This window comes from Orcinus orca, chromosome 19, assembly GCF_937001465.1.
Source record: "Orcinus orca chromosome 19, mOrcOrc1.1, whole genome shotgun sequence".
NCBI lineage: Eukaryota > Metazoa > Chordata > Mammalia > Artiodactyla > Delphinidae > Orcinus > Orcinus orca.
This window is the reverse complement of record NC_064577.1, coordinates 35,942,989-35,962,508: the sequence shown is the minus strand read 5'-3', so window position 1 is coordinate 35,962,508 and position 19,520 is coordinate 35,942,989. Positions and strand designations below refer to the sequence as shown.

At 52.4% G+C, this 19,520-nt stretch overlaps 1 protein-coding gene and 1 long non-coding RNA gene across 4 annotated transcripts in view; one reads left to right on the top strand and one right to left on the bottom strand.

The window, feature by feature from the left end:
* Positions 1 to 216: 216 nt before the first annotated feature.
* Positions 217 to 17,442, top strand: LOC117203585 (uncharacterized). Its single transcript, XR_004486450.2, has 3 exons — positions 217 to 3,577; positions 16,536 to 16,924; positions 17,052 to 17,442. It is a non-coding gene; the product is annotated as an uncharacterized LOC117203585 (long non-coding RNA).
* The window catches only part of ERN1 (endoplasmic reticulum to nucleus signaling 1), an 82,485-nt gene continuing 67,265 nt past the window's right edge, over positions 4,301 to 19,520 (bottom strand). Inside the window, exons 14-22 of one of the 3 annotated variants that reach the window (XM_004275634.4) lie at positions 18,749 to 18,839; positions 18,296 to 18,485; positions 17,140 to 17,239; positions 16,708 to 16,907; positions 13,054 to 13,201; positions 11,873 to 12,000; positions 10,134 to 10,257; positions 9,631 to 9,698; positions 4,301 to 9,054 (exon numbers count right to left, since the gene is read on the bottom strand). In XM_004275634.4, the coding sequence (XP_004275682.1) occupies positions 8,845 to 9,054; positions 9,631 to 9,698; positions 10,134 to 10,257; positions 11,873 to 12,000; positions 13,054 to 13,201; positions 16,708 to 16,907; positions 17,140 to 17,239; positions 18,296 to 18,485; positions 18,749 to 18,839 (1,259 nt within the window). In that variant the 3' untranslated portion in view covers positions 4,301 to 8,844. The other 2 variants (XR_004486449.2, XM_049702158.1) reach the window with 2 other exon arrangements.

Here is a 19,520-nt window from a genome sequence, read left to right as displayed (position 1 = left end):
AGCCCCTGTGACAGCCACCAGCCACCTGGAGTGACACACCACGGCTCACAGGCTGCAAGGGGAAGAGCAGCTTTGCTAAGCAACAGCTGTGGTTTTATTGTGTTTTTCAGCATTGCGGTTTTATTGTGCTTTTCCTGTTTCTTCCTTCTGCAGCACGAGAGAAAGAAGGTGGGCTTCTGAGCCTCCCAGAACGGAAGTCAGACCTCAACTCCACACTTCGCGGGGCCGAGGGTAAGTTATCCACCTTCTGACCCTTTGTCCCCCCTTCGCTCCCCCTAAAATTGTTCTGGGTGCTGAGGAGAAGGCATCTCCTCTCCATCTTCACCCTCCACCCCCTCCCTTCCAACCTGGCCATCCCAGTCCCTGGGAAAAGATACCACAACAAACCCTGCAGCCTTGTGCCAAGGAAGGGCAGTGGGGGATGCGCTATTCCCTGCTCCACCCACCTCCCCTAGTTGCGTTCAGCCTACATCGCATCAGGTGTTGCCCCAGCACGGTAACCATCCAGGTAAGCCAGTCCAGGTAACCATCAGGGCCAAACATGTTATTTGTTGGTGGGGAAAGTCAGAGCAGCAGGTAGAGAATCCCTCTTCTCCGCGCCCTCGCGTCATCTGAGAGCACCAGCTTTCGATCCTGCTAAAGGCAGACAGTCCAGCATCGGCCTCACATTTCCTGGGCATATGTAGTGGCCTTTTCCCTGGACCTGTACCTACTGTCTGAGTCAGGAGGGCTCAGCTCAGCCGCGGTGATGAACCCAGACATTTCTGTGGCCGAGTGCAAGGGTTTCTTGTTTCGCTGATGAGAAGTCTGTTCTGAGTCAGGTGACTCTGATTCACGTGGCTTCCGTTTTGTGCCTCCACGATGGCCCATCACTGAGTCGAACGGAGAGCACTGGAGTGTCGTGCTGGCTCTTAAATGGACCAGTGGCCGGAATTAGTCACATGTCCTAAGCTAACTTCAAGGGAGTCTGGGACTGCTGTCTTCCTGGGTATCCGGAAAGAGGAAAATAAGATCTGATGAAAATATAGCATTATTTCTGTCACTCCAAACACCCCTCCTTCTTTTCTTTTCTTTTTTTTTTAATTAAAGGCAAAAATTGGAGATAAGGGTATATTCCCTCTAGGAGAATATCCCGTTAGCATGTAAAAGGCCTCTGAATGGTATTACAGTGAAGAGGGAATCTATTTAATTCAGCATTTCCTGAACTTATTTGGTCATTGAGCCCTTTTTTTCTAAGTTTAATCTCCGTTGGAACTAACATTCTAAGCTACAAACTTTGGGAAATTGTCCTCGATGTGTCAGCTGTGGCCCTTGGTTCTCTCACCTGATACCAGCCACCTCTCAGTGCACCTCGTCTGGAGCAGGGGACGCCCCTGAAGAATCCTGGAGCATGGCTACCCCACCCCACCCCATCGTGAACAGTTCTTTCTGGGTGCCTCCCCTCCCCACTTCCTGTGATTCACATCCACTGTGCAGCCCTTTTCCAGGAACTCATAAGAGGGAGGGGTGGGCCTCAGGCACAGATGCTTATTTGGAAGGGACCCGAGTTCAACCTCTGACCCAAAGAAGAATTCCCCTCGTCTGTTCAGGGTGAGGCCCTTCCCCTCTGTTGGATTCCTCCACTCGCTCACTTGCAATCCTCCTTTGGCCCTGCTGGGCGGCTCAAGCTGTTAGGCAGCCCTCTCTCCGGGAGCCGGGATCTGCTGTTGGGGACCCTGCTGCCCCTCTTCCAGCTCAGACTCCCTGGAGCAAGACAGCAAAGCCTGCTCATCACACGACAGACATCCGAGCGCCCACCAGCTGCCCCCACGTCTCACTCGGCCAAACTCCTGTGTCTTCAAATGTCTGTGACAGGGACTTCCCTCTCGGTCCAGAGGTTAAGACTTTGCCTTCCAATGCAGGGGGTGCGGGTTCAATTCCTGGTAGGGGAACTAAGATCCCACATGCCTCGGGGCCAAAAAACGAAAACATTAAAAAAACAAAACAAAAAAAACCCAGAAGCAATACTCTTAACAAATTCAATAAAGACTCGAAAAATGGTCCACGTCAAAAAAAATCTTTAAAAAAAAAAAGTCTGCAACAGTTTCCAGGCCCCTCACCGCCTGCCCTCCACCCCCAGCCCCATCGTCAATGGCAAGGTCTGACGCATTTCCCATCACCTTTCTTTGGGCTCAGCATTCCGGTTTCCCGATATCTTCTGGACTCCTAATTGGGTCATGTATCGTCTTGGTGATTAGCTACTCTTTCTAGCTTTGCATTGCCTGCTAGCAAACTTGCTGAGCGTACTTCTGTGGCTCTGAGGCGGGCTGGGCAGGGGAAGGTGGATTTGGAGAGGCTCAGGGAGGAGGGGGCAGGGAAGAGTACTTATTGGGCTCACCTGCCAGCCCTCTCAGAGGCCAAGTTTATTTACACAGTTGCTCTCTTGCCCACCCTGCCCCTCCTGTTTCAGGAAACTTCCCCCGGGAACCCCTGCTGTCTTCCAACATGGTTTCCCAGGGGTTGCCATGGTCTCACCAGCCCTGCTCCTCTGCCCACAGTTCATTGGCCCAGACACGGGTTCATGACCTGATTTATGGCCTTGGCGAAGGGTCTAGGCAGCCTCTCACCAAAGTGAAGGATGTTAAATGTTCTTTGTTTTGATGATATTAAGCCGCATGAGCTGTTTGTAAATTTTGGAGACTAATCCCTTGTCGGTCGCATCATTTGCAACTATTTTCTCCCATTCTGAGGGTTGTCTTTTCGTTTTGTTTATGGTTTCCTTTGCTGTGCAAAAGCTTTTCAGTTTCATTAGGTCCCATCTGTTTATTTTTATCTAGTATCTCCCAGAGTAATTGACTGAAAAAGATCTTGCTGTGATTTATGTCAGGGAGTGTTCTGCCCATGTTTTCCTCTGTGAGTTTTACAGTATCTGGCCTTACATTTAGGTCTTCAATCCATTTTGAGCTTGTTTTTTGTGTATGGTGTTAAAGAATGCTCTAATTTCATTTCAATGTTCTTGATCTTGGGGAAATACTGGTCTGCAGGGAGAAGGGAATGCGGCCCACCAGCCACTGGGGCACAGACGCCCCAGTGCAGTGCCCAGCCCTGTGGGAAGGGCAAGCAGGCTGGGCTGTGACGTTGGCTGTTACGGTCTCGTGAAGCTAAGGCATGGGTCTAGCACACAGAAGAGAGATGGGACAAACATAGAAAGACAGTCAGATAGGTGCATTCACTGATGGAATACATTTGGGTACATCTGCACATATATTTAATAACCAAAACACTCAGAAAAAAAATCCTCTTCCCAGCCCTACCCTGACTCAGCATGAAAGCGACACACCCTACCTCAGTGCCCTGAGACTGTGGCCCCGGCCTGACCACCTGCTGGCCTCCCTCCTGAGGGCCCGCACCTCTCCCTGTCCTCAGCAGCAGCTGAGGGTGCTACCAGCCAGTCCAGGACACCATCCCAACCCTGGCTTAACAGCTCTGCGGGGAACCCAAGCAACAGGAAGCAGCCAGCAGGTGCCAACAGGGTCTTGAAGCCCCGCGTGCGTCCAAGGACCATGCTTCGGACAGAGGGTGTGTCCATGGCTCTCAGGTGCACTCCTGGGGCCCACTGGGTGGGGGTGGGGAATGGGGGGATGGGACGCTGGTTGGCAGGCCAGAGGGGGCCAGCCTCCACGCAGAGCCTCTGCTACGCTGTCCTGGGGCCAGTGGGCCCTCGGCGTCCTCCTGTGAGCAGCTCCCTCCTGGTGGTGCAAGAGAAAGCAGAGCCTCCTCTGATTTCACCAGAGCGGATGGGGTAAGAGAAGGTGAGAGCATGTTGCCAGGATCCTAAAATCCAACAGACCGGCTGCTGAGCTCATTCCTTGGCGTCTGGGCAGGTGTCTTTTGTGCTTCTGACACGCACAGGTCACGGCTTTCCCGTAGCTGTGCTGGCTGAGTTACCTCCCTGGTGTTTTTCCCCTTGTGGATTTCCTGGTCCTATAACCTATTTACACCTGCCCCAAACCCTGCCTCATCAGGAGGCATGTCTGTCCCAACATGGCCACCTTCCTGGAATTCAGCCCAAATCAATACTTTGGGGGACTTCCTGCAGTGTTTCAAGGAAGCTTTGCCCACAGAAACTAAGGAGGACTCTCCAGCCCCCGGACCCTGCCATGAACACCAGCAAGTAAACACACACACCTCTCCCGTCCATCCTCCCACCCGCTAAGCCCACTGCTCCGGCTCCACTAGCCAGACTCCAACCCAGGAAGACAGCCAAGAACGACCCCTGGTCTGACAGTGGTGGTCAAGCCTCTAAGAAGATGGAGCTGGCTTCCAAATCTAAAACTACTTTTATTTGTGGTCGGTTCAGCATCAGGTGCCATTATCAATCAGCAGAATTATAAAACTGTACAGGAGGTACAAAAATAGGCCGTTTAACTTAGATACCCTCACGCCATCAAGCTTTAAAAATACACATAAAAACTGTACAACCTGGCAGTTTATAAAATACAAAGCTAAAAAGAGGATTTCAGGTTCCACAGAGGATTGTATCACACAATTAACACAGACCCATCCAACAATTAACTGTCCACAGAGAAGACACAATGGCACAGAATTTAAAAAAAAAAAAAAAATCACTTAAAAATTAACATTTTTACCCCAACCAAATTATTTATCCTTTAATGACAAAACTACTATAAGGCGTCCATCCTGTGGAAGGATGCAGTATAACTTTTCCGTTTCCAGTTTTTAAATGGTCAGGGGTGTTGTCCAAAGCAAATCTGATGTGCTTTAAGCAAGTTCAATTGTCACTGGATACACTTCAGAGTAAAAATTAAATAAATATAAATAGGTTAAATAAATAGGTCACTGCAAAAAGAACGCTACCTAAGGTTTGCATCTGAGAATGCTGCAGAGTTGACCGGTAATGCTTTCTAGGTAAGCGGGGACTCCCCCGTCACAGCTTCTGGGACACTGAAAAGGAATACTGTACCCGCCAGACACTCAAGAGCACGGGGTGAGGCGGGTGGGGTGGGGACTTTGGCTGGAAGTGTTGGTTAAGGCTGCTCTGGGGGGAGGCTCATCGCAGATGCTGTCTTTGTGGTTTTCCAATGAATACAGAGAGGATTTAAGTGCCGATAAAAAAATCAGGACCTATTACACGTGGAAATCACTGTTTCATAAAGAAAACCAAGTACAAGGACGAGTAGACACTTTGGTTTAAAGGATAACGGGTCCAACACTGGAAGGCGGAATTCTGGCTCATCTGTACAGGACACCTGGCAACTTTCTTCCAGGCAAGGCCAATGCGCCAGAGCACAGTTAACTGAAACAACTACTCCGGGATGGTGAAGGGTGGCCAAGGAAAAGAAACACTGGAAAATACGAGGAAGAGGGATTTCAGAAGCTAAATGAGCAGAGAGAAAGCTAAAGAGAATTTAAAGAGGCTCCTTACAGGTGTGCTGTGCTCTGTCTTCCAGCACAGAAGGCTGTGAAAACGGAACCAGCCCACCTTCCTGGAGGACTTCAAGGCTGAGGATCCGATGACCAGAGATGCACAATGAGAACAGTCCCGGGAAATCCAAGCCTGGCCACAGTCTACCTTCAGAGAAGAAAGTGGCCAAGAGGACAAAGCCCTGCAACCCAAAGGCCCCCCACACCTTCGAGGTCAGATCAACCACCAGTTCATCTCTTTCACTGCGGTGATAAATGAATCGCGTTCACACAAAACCTCCCCCAAAGCATCAGGGCGAGCTCTGATAAGGACCCTTCTTCTCCAGTTGGTGGAAAGGAAGCACTTTGCTGGACCCACTAACCTGTGGCTCTTCCACTGAAATACGTGTAATGGGTCGGAATAACGTCTCCCTGGGAAGAGCCTATGATGACTCTTGCACTGAGTGAGGGGGAGATGGGAGGGGACCTTTGCATCTGGGATTTTATACATCAGCCACCAGGTGGTTTAGTGACTTATCATGTAACACCAATGATTCCCAAGAGTGCAGACACTCTGGTGCCCAGTGACAGGTGGAGCTCTCTAAAAATTAAAGTTAAAAGGACTCAATAAGCAACATGAGAATTCTGGCAGGTGTGCCAAAGACAGATTCGATACAAGGGTCAACACAAGATTTAAATAGATTATGGTGTCCTTGGGATCCCTAACAGATGCGAATAAGTTCTGTCTTAAAGATGAAGATGGTGTACTTGTAAAAAGTCAAACAGCCTTCAAAGAATCGTACTAAAGATCAAACAGCTCAGCAGTGACAGGACACGCGGCAGGTGCAGAACCCTCTTTTCGAGAAAGGAAGACACCTTCCCGCTGTGCCGAGCACAACAGGAAACCAGAATTCTAGAGACCAGGATGGGATAAACCAGATGGTGCCCACAAGAGACCTTTTCAAGTGGCCTGGAGGACTGACGGGTGACTGGGTTCCCAAAGGTGACGGAGAGAAGATGGACAGAAGGCAATCTGACCCCGGATCTGATGGGTGAAAACCCCAAACGCACGCCCTTCCCCACGCCCGCATCTTCTTTGCAGCACTGATATTTACTCACTGCCGTCTATCACTGGCTCATATGAAAGCCAAGGTTTTGCCTATTTTGTTCACCTGTGTCCCTAGCATGCGATATCCTGCCCAGCTCATACAGTAAGTGCTCAAATAAAATACATTGAATAAATGAGTTTGAGAAAGTTGGGTAGTTAAAAACTAGTATTGCAAACAGAAAAGGAATTTTAAAAAAAGCTGTCCTGGAGGCAAGCTGGGCCAAAACAGAGAGATGACATAAACCCTGGGCTGCTGAGAATGACCTGGCTACTCCCCAGAGAGAACATTCAGCAGCGACCACGAGGCAAGGCAGCTGCCTCGCCAACAGCCCCGCCCCCCACTGCCCCCAGCACAGGAAGCTGACGGTCCTTTAAATCGCTCACGGCACCTTCTCCACTTCGTACTGTCTCACCGGTCAGGCCCGGCGGCAAAGCGACCTGCAGAGCCGCCACAGAACAGCGCGGGAGGGCGCTGGCTCAGGAGCATCAGAGCGGGGAGAAGAAAACCGTCCGGCTGTGTTCCTGAAAAACGGACAGCGTGGTACAAGACACCACGATGCTGACCAAGGATGCCGGGGTTCCCAGGTCTAAATGAGGTAACTGATGAGGTTTAAAGATGTAGGATAACAGTAAAAGGAGAAAAGAAAAAAAAGTGACATTAGGCATTAGGAAAGGAAGGGAACTGAATTCTCTGAAGGCAGAATGAGCGCTTTTGATGAGTGGCCCTCATTCAAATCCACCACCAGAAAACGTCTTACAAGGAGAAGAAACAGCGATTTCTCTGTTAGTTAGTAAAACCAGACAGTAACATTCTTCCTCCTGAGAGGAGTCTCTGGGTTCACTAGGACCGAACTGCAACGATCCATTCCCCTGGCTGGAGAAAGCACACGCAAAACGCTTCCTTACGTGGTACCCTGACTGCATTTAACCTCTAAGGCTCTCGGTAGAGAAAAGACAGAGGAGTTTTTGACTAAAACTAAAGTTAAAAATTATATTAATTTTAGGGGGAAAAAACCCCATGGTATTGACATAATTTAGAGAATATTACTTTCATACATGTATATAGTGTTGCTATAACGTTTTACTCTTCAGCATTAGAGAATGTTCAACATACGAACACTCTTTCTGGAGGGGATGGGACTTTGGGTACCTTACAAAATAGAAGATGTATTCTATATCTTGCATTACTTCCTCACAAGCTTCAAGTTAAGTTCAGCTCACGCTAATGTAGCATTCTACAGTATGATCAAAATATAAAGTTATTAAAATCTGCCAAGAGAAACATAAAAGCCTGCCCGAAAGTGTGTGGTGACCCTGGCCTTGGCCCTCTAACCCCTGGCCCGTCCTGCCAGCCCCAGGGACAGAGCAGCCTCATCGCCCACCTGCTGGCCAGGGCTCTCCCCGGGGGGCCACGAGTGTCCCGTTTGGCCTGCTCCCCTCTGGTCCCAAAGGCCTGTCCCTGCCGGGATCGGAGCTGCTTTCCTTCATAGCCAGGGGACTTATCACCTCCTGCCCCCAAATGCTCCTCAACATCCCCAAGCACCCCAGGGCACGACTCCACCAAAGGCCACCATTCAGGCCACCGGTGCCCTGGGCCACAGCTGTCTCAGAATGCAGCATCCTCTTTGTTTCTGAGAGACCCGCAGACACAGACTCACCTTCCAGAGTTCCAGGCTGGCCTCTCCCCACACCGCGTCCCCACCCTCAAGGCTCTCGCCACCCCCGAGGAAACACTGGTTACAGTGACCTGGGAACCTGTGGGCGCGTCTGTGATCAGTGAGGCATCTCCGGTCCCTGGGGATGACGCCCTCTGAAGGTCCTCCTCCTCCCGGGCACCCTCTCCTCCGGAGCCCTGCTTCTAGCGGAGGCTGCACTTAGTGCACCTCGGCCCGGCTGGTCCAAGAGAGAGACGCTCCCGGTCCCAGCACGTAGGCACCACTGAGGGTTCCCTCAGCTCTCTTCCTTAAGGGCCCACACAGTGGCATCTCACAGGAAGTTTTAAAAGAAACGGAAGTCTGAAGCGAGTTTATCCAGGAGAAGGCAGAGGGTGCTCCCCTCTGCCTCTGGGAATGGCCCTCCTTCGCAGCCGTCCCCCGATGGTCAAGCTTTCACGGCCAATGTCTTCCCAGCTCCCTCGTGGGTCGGGAGGGGGGGCGCGGTCACGCCTCCCACTTTCCGGGGTCAGCATCCTCCCCTGCTGGCTGCAGAGCAGGCAGCTCGAGGCACTTGGCTTTGCAGCCTGGTCTCCCTGCTCAGCAGGAGACGCCAGGCTGTGGCTTGTAGAGACCAGGCCCTAGGTCCCAGCGGGGCCGCCGGCACGGAGGCCGCCTGGCTCAGAGGGCGTCTGGAGTCACTGGGGGCCGGGGCTCGGGGGGCTCCTGGTAGTAGGGCTGGAAGGGCCTCTCGCGGCGGCACAGCTCCATGGCACGGTAGGTGTGGGAGAGGAGGTGGGGGAAGCGCGACGTGAAGTAGCGCACGAAGCCGTCGGGAAGGGGGCCTAGCGTCTCCCGCACCTCCTCGGGCAGCTCCCGGTAGTGGTGCTTCTGTAGACGGGAGGGGGGCGACACAGACCCACGGTCAGCAGAGAGGAGCCCGCGGGACCCGGCAAGACCCTCGCTCAAGAAACACCGACCGTTAGGCCGCGTAAAGGAACCACCCACCAGCACCGGGCGCCGCTTCCCCTCCTTCCCGGGAGGCCTCGGAGCCGAGCGAGGCCTGCGCGGGGAGGGCGGGGCGAGGCCTGCGCGGGGAGGGCGGGGCGAGGCCTGCGCGGGGAGGGCGGGGCCAGTCCCGGGCGGGAAGGCCCCCCCACCCCCACCCCGTCAGAAGGAGTTTATCTGTGCACATCCAGGCACCGAACAAGTCAGCAAAGGATGTAGCACCCGGGAGCCCGCTTCTAGCAGAGGCTGCACTGTGACCTGTATCCCCGCCTCAACATCCCTGGAGGGAAAGTTCATTCAGGGGAAGAAGCAGCCTCTAGTGTTTCCTGTGCAGCCGAGGCCTCCCAGCCTCTGTGAGGTCCTCATCCAGAGGGGCTGGAGGACCCCCAGAGAAGGGATATGAGCAGGGGGGGCTGCGCTGCGGCCCCGCCCGGACCGCCGTGTGCTCATAGCCCTCACCTTATTTCTCATGGCCCGGAGGAGATCTCGGACAGAGCCGCCTTTATAGGTTCTGAATTTACGCAGATCTACGAAAAAAACAAGGAAGGCAATGTAACAGACAAAACAGATTTCGAAAGAAAACAATTCCTGGGGCTCCTGGGGATCAAGCAATCGGACCAAATCATGACCTAACTCCATTCTTGTCACTGACAGGCGCACTTCCCCAGACTGAACCCCAGGGCGGCAGTGTTAGTCTGAATTCCACCTCCCTTTCTCACCTGCGATCAGAAATGACCGCCGAGGGCAAGACACCTGTCACTGACCTGTCACTCAGACAACTGGGACACACGTCAGAGCAATGGTGTGACCTGTATCCAAACCACAGGAAGCCTCAATCCCAGAAGCGGTATTTGGAGCCCCAAACGGCCTGGAGTTGCCGTTTCCACGTCTGCTTCTCAGAAACAGCTGCTGCTTTTGCACCGCTTCCACCAACACTGACCCCGGGGGCACCGCGAGGTCACCTGTCTGGAGGGGGACAGTGATGTTCTCCCTCCAGTCCATCTTCACCACAGCCCGCCCGCCGCGCTCCAGCTGCTTCACTATCGGGCCGTCTAGGGACTCCTTCTCTATCCGGTCACTCACGTCCTGGGAGGGAGACAGGGCAACAGGTAACAGTCAGTGTGCAGAGGCTCTGAGAGCCAGAGGACGGACACTCTGAGTGCCGGGACGGCCACCCCTGCCTGAGCCTGAGCCCGAGCCCAGAGCCGGGCAGCAAGCGTCCTGCCTTCTCCCCTGTCCATCACCTCTTCCCTGGGAGCAGCCCCGTCTGCCACTCGCTGAGGAGAGGCCCACACGGACCATCTCCACCTCAGACCTGCAGTGCCTCGCCCGTGTTTCACACATACATGCCACACAGGGCCACGTGTGCAAACCTTATTCATCGATGAACCAAAAAAAAAAAAAAATGGTCCATTTTGATTCGCATCCTGTGACTTTTGTGTACCCACTGGAACAGGACATGCTCAGAGCCATGACTGATGCAGGGTTGTCACTCCTCATTCAAACAATTAGGAAAGACAGATGAAGCCAAGACTTCTTTCAGAGGAGAAAAGCTGGTGACAAGAGTGTGGGCTCTGGAGGCCCCGGCCCTGGATCTAAATCCTGCTCGGGGTCCGAGGTATGCACCTGAGCACGGGCCTCTCTGAGCCCCGGCCAGTGAGACAGGTCCACCAAGCAGCCTCATGGGGCTCACGGGCCCAGCCACTCTGCAGCACATGGGATCTTCCCGGACCAGGGCACGAACCCGCATCCCCCGCATCAGCAGGCAGACTCTCAACCACTGCGCCACCAGGGAAGCCCTGGCTTTTCTTTCTTTGATGAAGATGAAGTCAGACTGGCTGGCCGTCTAACTTGCAGTTGCGGGAAGAAAGCCTTGGTGGGGGGGATTGATGGTCAACTCAGGTACACGGGGGGCACATGGTGCTGAGCCGCAACGTCGGTACAGCTAGTGATGCGGACGGAAGCTGGGGGTGTTTGCAAGGCACGTGACTTGGAGATACTGAGAGTTTACATCCTAACCCTGGTGGGGTGAAGGTCCCTTTGTGTGAGCTTCATTCCTGCTCTATGTCTTGTGATCATCAAAGTGACCTGGATAGGGACTTCCCTGGTGGTCCAGTGGCTAAGACTCTGTGCTCCCAATGCAGGAGGCCCGGGTTCGATCCCTGGTCGGGGAACTAGATCCCACATGCATGCCGGAACTACGAGTTCACATGCCGCAACTAAAGAACCCACATGCTAAGACTAGGGAACCCGCGTGCCAAACTAAGACCTGGTGCAGCCAAATAAATAAATAAATAAAAAGGACATTAATCAAAAAATGTTAATAATATTAAAAAAAACACACACACACAACAAAGTGACCTGGCTAGTGTGAGGGTCCCTGGAAGACACCTGCCCTCAGACGTAATGTTATCGCACACTTAGAGTACAGTATAGTGTAAACATGGACTCTTATATGCACCGGGAAACCGAAACGTTCATGTGGCTCCCGTTATTGCGACATCTGCTTTATCAGGGTGGTCTGGAGCCAAACCCGGTCTGCCCGTATGGAGAAAATATATTAAAATGTCAACTGTGGTTATCTCTCGGTTATGGAATTACGGGGTCATTTGTTTTATTCTTTGTCCTTTGCTGTAGTTTCTGGAAAAAAAACTGGAAAGGTTACATGAAAATTTTTGATAAAGAAAACAAATGTCTCCACCTGGAAGAACTGGAGCTGCTTTTCTAGGCTCCAGAAGAACGGGTGTTTCAGCACATGCTTCGCTGACGGGCGCTTCTGAGGATCCATTGCAATCATCTTCTCTATTAACTCCCGGGCAATAACGTCTTCTACAAAGGAGGAAAATAAACATGCGACTCGTTATTACCAGTCTAAAGCCACAAGCAAACACCCACAACCCTGACAGTCTGCATGCCCTGTGACTCAAGGTTCTATGGACAGGAACTCAATCCAATAACATAAGAGCTTGCACAAGACTTCAGCCAAGGAGAGTCCTCACTGCGCGGTTAGTGAAAAAGAGTGATTGGAAATACTCGATATCAGAGGCTCGGGTGACACCATTGTGCCTCCACACGCTGGACTGTGGGCCACCAGGATGACGTGCTGGCTGAATGCGGACGGACGCAGAGAGAGTCAAGATGAAGTTTAAAAACGGGCGTGCTGCAAAATACTATGCACTATTTAACCCCATTTTTATAAAAATATGCATACATGTCTAGATAGATGATCAGAATAATAGATACAAAGGTATTAGGAGCAGTCATTCATCACTGTATAATGGGATTCTAGCCTTTATGCTAATCTGTTTTGTCTCCAGGGAATAAGGAAAATTAATCCATGGGCAAAACAGTAAGATGGTTTAAAGTTTTTCAAAAGGCAACAGTGGGGTGTCACGGGCCAATTATAATGCGGGAAACCCTGAAGTCAGGCAGAAAGACTTGTCAGCTGCGTGCCTGGAGAGCGAGGACCCAGCCCGTCTGTCCTCAGCCCAGGCCGCACGCGCTGACCACTGGCCCACACACGAGAGCCCAGTGTATGCAGCATGGCCTTTCCGTCTCCCCAAACGTCAGGGCAGGAAGGGACCTCAGATTATTTAACCCTCACGAGTCACAAGCTGGAAAACAGAGGTCCCCCAAGGGGGCCTTACCCAGGTCACACAGGTCATCGTGTGACCTGAAGGAACCCGGGAACTGCTTGGCTTTAGAAGGCGGCGCTTCGAGGACACCCTACCCAGCCCTCCACCAGCTCTGGACCCAGTCGTCAGTTCACTGAGGACCACAGGGCGAGCAGCTGGAAAGAAGGGCCTCTGGGGAGTCAGAGCCGGCCCCACCCCCGCCCGCAGGGGCCGCTCCCGAGGCCCCCGAGCCCTGCTGCCCGCTCACCGTGCTTCTCAGGGTGCAGGCAGTCCAGGCTGCAGGCGCCCAGGAGGATGTTGGCCTGCCGCTGCAGGGACTTGCCAAAAGGGTGGCTGCCCTCAGATATCACGTAGTAAAAGACGCAGCCCGCAGAGAAGATGTCCACCGTGTAGGTCTGAAAAGAAACTCAGGGCATCAGAGGGCTTCAGGGGAGAATTCTCATTCTAATTCAGCAGCAGAGGAGGGGGTTGTTGCTGCTGATTCTTCCACCTAGAAGGTGCCTTAGGAGAGCCGGCTGAAAGTTCTGATGGCCTCAGAGCAGTGCTGGGTGCCCTGCAGGTCCCACCCGAGTGCTGGAGGTCCCAGTGGAGAACTGGGCTCTGGACCCAATGCCTGCGATGCCTGCTGGCTCTGCCACTGGCCCTCGGAAGCCCCCTGGTCACTCTGCGCCTCAGCGTCCATGACCACGAAACGAGGATGACCCCATGGGGCTGTTGTGAAGATTAGATGCACACGTTAAGTGTGAAAACGGTGGCTCAAACCAGTGCTCGGCCCACAGGACGCTCTCTCCTTGCTGCTAGTTATTCTTCACCCAACCAGCATGCAACTCCTCGTGGGCAGGAATTTCTGTGCATTTGCTTCCCTGTTGTCCCCCCAGGGACTTCCAAGGTGCCCACATATGACAGGTCTTAACACTGGGTTAATAAACGAAATAAAACCAGTTTTTGGTGGGAATACCTTGGTGGTCCAGTGGTTAGGACTTTGCACTTTCACTGCCGAGGGCGCGGGTTTGATCCCTGGTCAGGGAACTAAGATCCCACAAGCCACGTGGCGTGGCCAAAAAAAAAAAAAAAAAGTTTTTGGTTCAAAAACAGTCCCAGAGAACATATGTATATGTATAACTGATTCACTTTGTTATAAAGCAGAAACTAACACACCATTGTAAAGCAATTATACCCCAATAAAGATGTTAAAAAAATAAATAAAATAGACCAAAAAAACCCAAAAACAGTCCCAGAAGAAGATTAGTTAACAAATTTCCAGTGAGCTCACTTTGATGTTATCTAATACCACGTCTCACTTATCCCGTGAAACCATTCCCTGCCTACAGATGAAATGTGTGTGTATGACGCCTAGCATGTCTACATGGGGTGTTCCACTGGGATGGCTCCCGAGCACGGCGTGGGTCCCTCACGTCAGGCCCCGCCACTCGGATTCTCCACCAGACAACGTGAGGCTCTAGCGAGAGAAAGCCAGGAGCTCGTCGCCTTCCTCACTGGAGAAAACACACCCTTCACAAGAGCCCTGTGAGGTGAGCAGAGCAAATGTCACCATCCCCAGATGAAGACACGGACAGAAAGGCTCAATGACAAGCCCAGGGTCACTGCTGGATAGCGACAAACCAGGACAAGATGCAGGTCTTATTCCCGAGCCCAGTCATCTTTGTTCTACTTCATCAGAATGTTCCTTAGGTGGGTGACAGATTCAGGACAGGAGGAACAAGTCCACCACCACTGAAGCGCTCACCTGGTGGCCACTTCTCACCTACTGACTGTGTCGTTAATGCTCTCCGTTTTCCGTTTCCTGCAGCCCAGGCTGCCTGACTCCCCAGCATCCTTTCCACTCATGCTGCCCCCTGGGGGCTTGCGTCCCACATGCTGGGCCCCTCTACCCCCAACCCTATGGGCTCATCTCTAGGCTCAGTTATGTTCTTTCCCAAACTCATTTCTGCCACTTGTCCTTGTAGTTTAAATACTACATAAGCTGATAGAATACACGGGCCGCCAAGTCTGAGGTAAGCTGAATCTTTGGAAAGACTCAATGCGAGGGAGTTGCTACAAAAACTGCTGTGGAATTAGATGTGGGAGACTCAACTGTAAGCGACAGGACATAAATAGCTGAAAGCTAGGATTCTGCTTTCAAATCGCTTACGAGGTGTCTGAAATGTCTGAGTCTCGATCTAGAAGTCACAGAAGGATGTGAGTGGGCTGCATGCAAGAGAGGAAACGAACAACTCCATTCAGTTGGACCCAAGTCAAAAAAAAGATCTTGTCTTACATCAAAGACTTCCTTAAAGAGTCACATGACTTACTTTAAGTCAAAATAAAATGTTTAAGGTGTGTATGTATTTCCTTATGATTTTTCATCGTAACTGACCTTTTTGATTAACTGACCAGCTGCGGTCCCCCGTGAGTAGGATAAGAGGCTCCACTGAACCTAATCTATTTTAGGATGGCTGATCCCATCCAGGTCTGATCAGGGAACGCCACATAATCCTCCAATGTCTTACTGGGCTAGAAAGCAAGGTGCTCAAACACGACTGGGCTCTCAGCAAAAGGATGCAGAAGCCAGCGTGAAGGGGCTCCTGTTGGCCAAACTGGAACAATCTGAGTACCAAAAGGAATAGGAACAAAACCAAAAACAAACAAAAATGAGTAAGGACTACAATGGATTATACTGCTATTTTTTTTTAAATCCATGAGTCCACAGAGAGAGAGAGAGAAAAGGAATATAAATAAAGTTCTTCTTTACAGAAAAATGTCAGCTAATAAATGTAGGCTTTCTACTGAATGCAGTGATTCAGGCAAGGATTGCCACTGGATGCTGAACCATCAGGTGAGTGACTGTTGGTAGTGGGATATTCACACTCTGCCAGAGTATCGCCCCACACAGTCCTAACAAAGGGGAGATGCCAGTGTCACCGCCTGCACCAGCGGCTTCAACTCGGCCTCACCATTAGGGATGCAGTAATGGTACAACCCGCCTGGGACTGTTCTTACCAAAAACACTTAACTTGAATCTAGTCAAGCCCTTAGACCTATGTCTAGTTCACAGGAATACAAGGAACAGGCAAGTTAAATACCACCAAGAGGAAATGAGTGAGCGAATCCCGAGTGAGGCATTCTACAGAGAAGTGCCCCGACTCTGCAAAGAGCCACCGTCGTGGGACAAGAAAGCTGGGAGAACTGTGTTGATGAAAGGAGACCCAATCAAGCGCCATGTAACAAACACACCTAATTGGGTCCTGCTTTACAGAAACCAGCTCTACAAGAGACATTTGGTGAACAACTGGGGAAACTTGAATATGCATTGAACACTAGGTATCAATGGAAACAGTATTAATGGCTGAGGTGTGAGCATGGGTAGGTGGTCAGGAGGTAGAAGGTACCTGTCCTTGGGAGGCGTGTGCTGAGGTGTTTAAGGTAAAGGGCTGGGAGGCCTGCCACCCATATTCGAATGGTTGCAGGAACAGAAAGTGAAAAATACGGACGAATGTTGAATCTAGGTAGAGGTACAGAGGTATTCACTGCTCTCAATTTTCTGTATGTCTAAAAATTCTCAAAATAGAAAGCTGGAAAAACAAAAACAAATTAAAAACAGAATGAAAACTGGAAGTTTGCAAGTCCTGATTTTCCAGTTGCCCAAAATAGGGGGGGAAAGGATTGGAAGAGTACGGGGGAAAAAAACAGACAACTGCCTACATTCACCCCTTTCATTCCTCTGGACAGGAGACAGTGTTAGAGTGCCGGCAGAGTGCTGCTGGGGGAGAAGCTCTCCGCTACAGAAACGTCCCTCTCCGGCAGTGAGCGCTCCAGCCCGCCCCCCGGGCCTGGAGGCTCTGAATCCCCCGGGAACAAGAGGCTGCTTCCGCAGTTTTCACAGAGCCACGCCTACACTCACGGGGTTCTCCTTGCAGTCTTCGCTCAGCATCTCCGGGGCGATCCAGCCTTCTGTGCCGGGTACCCCTGAGCGGCGGCTGAAGCTGTGTCTGCCCACTGCCAGCTTCTTACAGAGGCCGAAGTCGGAGATCATGGCCTTGATCCTGCCGTGTGCGCTGGGCATGGAGAGGAGGATGTTGTGTGGCTTCAGGTCTCTGTGAACTAACACAAAACTCCAGGTTAGTCCCGTGCTTGGACTCCTTCTGCGATGGGGATGGGCCCTCCTCAGATTCTCAACAGACCCGCTGCTGCCTGTAAAGGTTCTGGCTCTCAAATGTGTTAAGTCCTCTCTTTCTTCAACAACAGGGACCCCGTGAGGCAGCAAAGAGCTTCGACAGAGGCAAGGCCCACCTGAGCAAGTTGTCCCCCCGCCTGATAAGGGGAGGCTTCTCACCGATGTTGAGGGAGTGCAGGTGGGCCAGGCCCGAGGTGGTCTGCTGCAGCAAGGTGATGGGCTCCAGGCCGAGGTGGGCAAAGTCTTTCTGCTCCACGTACTGCAAGAGACACGAAGGCTGGGTCACGGCACAGGGCCCTCAGGACTTCGCTCCTCAGCATACCTTCTCTCTCTCTCTTTTTTTTTTTTTGCGGTACGCGGGCCTCTCACTGTTGTGGCCTCTCCCGTTGCAGAGCACAGGCTCCGGACGCGCAGGCCCAGCGGCGAAGGCCCACGGGCCCAGCCGCTGCGCGGCATGTGGGATCCTCCCGGACCGGGGCACGAACCCGTGTCCCCTGCATCGGCAGGTGGACTCTCAACCACTGCACCAGCAGGAAAGCCCTCTCTCTCTTTTTTTAAGTGATTCAATTTTATTTAGAAAAATTCGGCCCGAAGGTTTTTGCTTTAATAAACATTTGGTATCGGGTCAGCTCGTTTTCTTTGATCATATTTTAACAAACAAATGGGAAGTTTTACTGACAATATTCTCCGTTCAAATCCGTATTTTCCAGCAGACTTTCTTTTCCCCTGAAAGACTGACTTAAACAAGCAAACAAACAAAGCTCCAGCTTACTAGTTTATAATGAGATGACGAGAGGGGAAGGAACCCAAGTTCACTGCCTCCTACAGGTAAGCCTGCAATGAAGCCAAATGATACTGAAATATCACAGTTGCACAGCCTGGAAACTGCACAAAAGGGGTTCAATGGATTATCTTATGACTCAAGTCATCAACTAGCATCCCCTTAGCCCACACCAGCCCTGACTGGCGAAGGGAGGAAGGATCGACCAGGTTTCCTGGAGGCCAAGAGGGAGACAGGGACCAACTGCAACCACAGACTGCCCCGGGCAGCCGAGGGGACCACACAACTAAATCTGGGGAGAGGGAAGTGCTCTACATTTCCACTGTTGGTGGTTAAAATGGGTACATACCCTTGTCAGCATGCATCAAACCGTACACTGAAAACGAATACGTTGTATTGTAACCTCAATAAAGTTACTAAAAAGAAATTTAAAAAATAAGGAAACTGGCAGTCCCTAAAACTGCACCCGAGCTGCTGGGAGAAGGGAGCCGACGGTGGCGCTGGCAGAGCCGTCGGTGACCTGGGGCCACCCACCTCCTGCAGGGTGGCCGCGCACAGCTCGATGGCGATGTACTGGAACTGCCGGTCCTTCTCGGTGCAGAAGTAACGGATCACGTTTGGGTGCTCGTCCGACTCTCGCAGCAGCTGGACCTCACGGTCTGCGAAACTAAAACACTCGGGGAGGATCCTCTTGACGGCCACGTCGCGGTTGTCAAACATGCCACTGCAGGACGAGGAGCGGGGTTGGCTGTGGAAATGCCAGGAGAACCTTGGGCCTGCGGGACTCCTTCCACCTGATGCAGCGTCTGCCTCGAAGGCCTCACAGCCTGGGGGGCCCTGACCAACCGCCCAGCTGCCCCGCGGCCATCACTTCCCCCTGTGGGGAACTCTTCCATCTGGTCACTGCGATAACCCCACTGTGCCCCTGGGGCCGATGGGAGCTTGCACGCGAGGTGGTGAAGGCTCAGGGCTCTCCAGGCCACTCACCGGTACACAATTGTGCCCTCGGCTCCGTGGCCCAAGACGTCCTTCGGACAGAATGAGATTTTCCCAACTATCACCATGCTGGTTTCCTCATCTGGGACAGAACAGAAAAAAGGACAAACATAACCTAACAACCTTGAGGCTAGAGTGGCTACAAGCTTCCTGAGCTCAGACTGAGGGGCCCTGGAGAGCAGGAGCTGCTGGGCCCCCTCCCCAGTCACGCCCAGGGCCACCTCCTCGCCTGCCCCTGCCCTCTGTTCCAGCTTTTACTTTCACTACTGTGAGGTCAGAAGCCTGAAGACAGGGCTTCTCTACAGATCCACCCAAAGGTCTGCACCGGAAACATGCAGGGAGTGCCGGGGGACGCGTGAGATGGAGAGACCAGTAGCAGAGTGTCCAGCCTGAGACTCAGGACTCTGAGGTCTCCTGCACTGGTTCCACATCAATCCCCTCAGACGATCGGCCCTGACCGCCGGCCTGAGCCCCCCTCCTGCACGAAAGCAGACCAACAGCTGCACCTTTGCACGTGGCCACCGGCCTGCCTCAGGGGTGCTTTCGAACCAGAGGGCTAGTGCACCTCTGGTCAGCAGCGACTCTCAGCCCTCTGTGCAGCAAGATGGAGGGAGGGCCACGGTGGCTTCCTCTGTGGGGCAGAGGCCTCGGGATGGGGCAGAAGCCCCGCCCCCGGAGTGGGGGGGGAGGGGGTGAGACCTCGGTGAACCCTTGGGAACAGCACTTCATAATCCCGTGGAGACCCCCAGGAAAGGCATGGGGC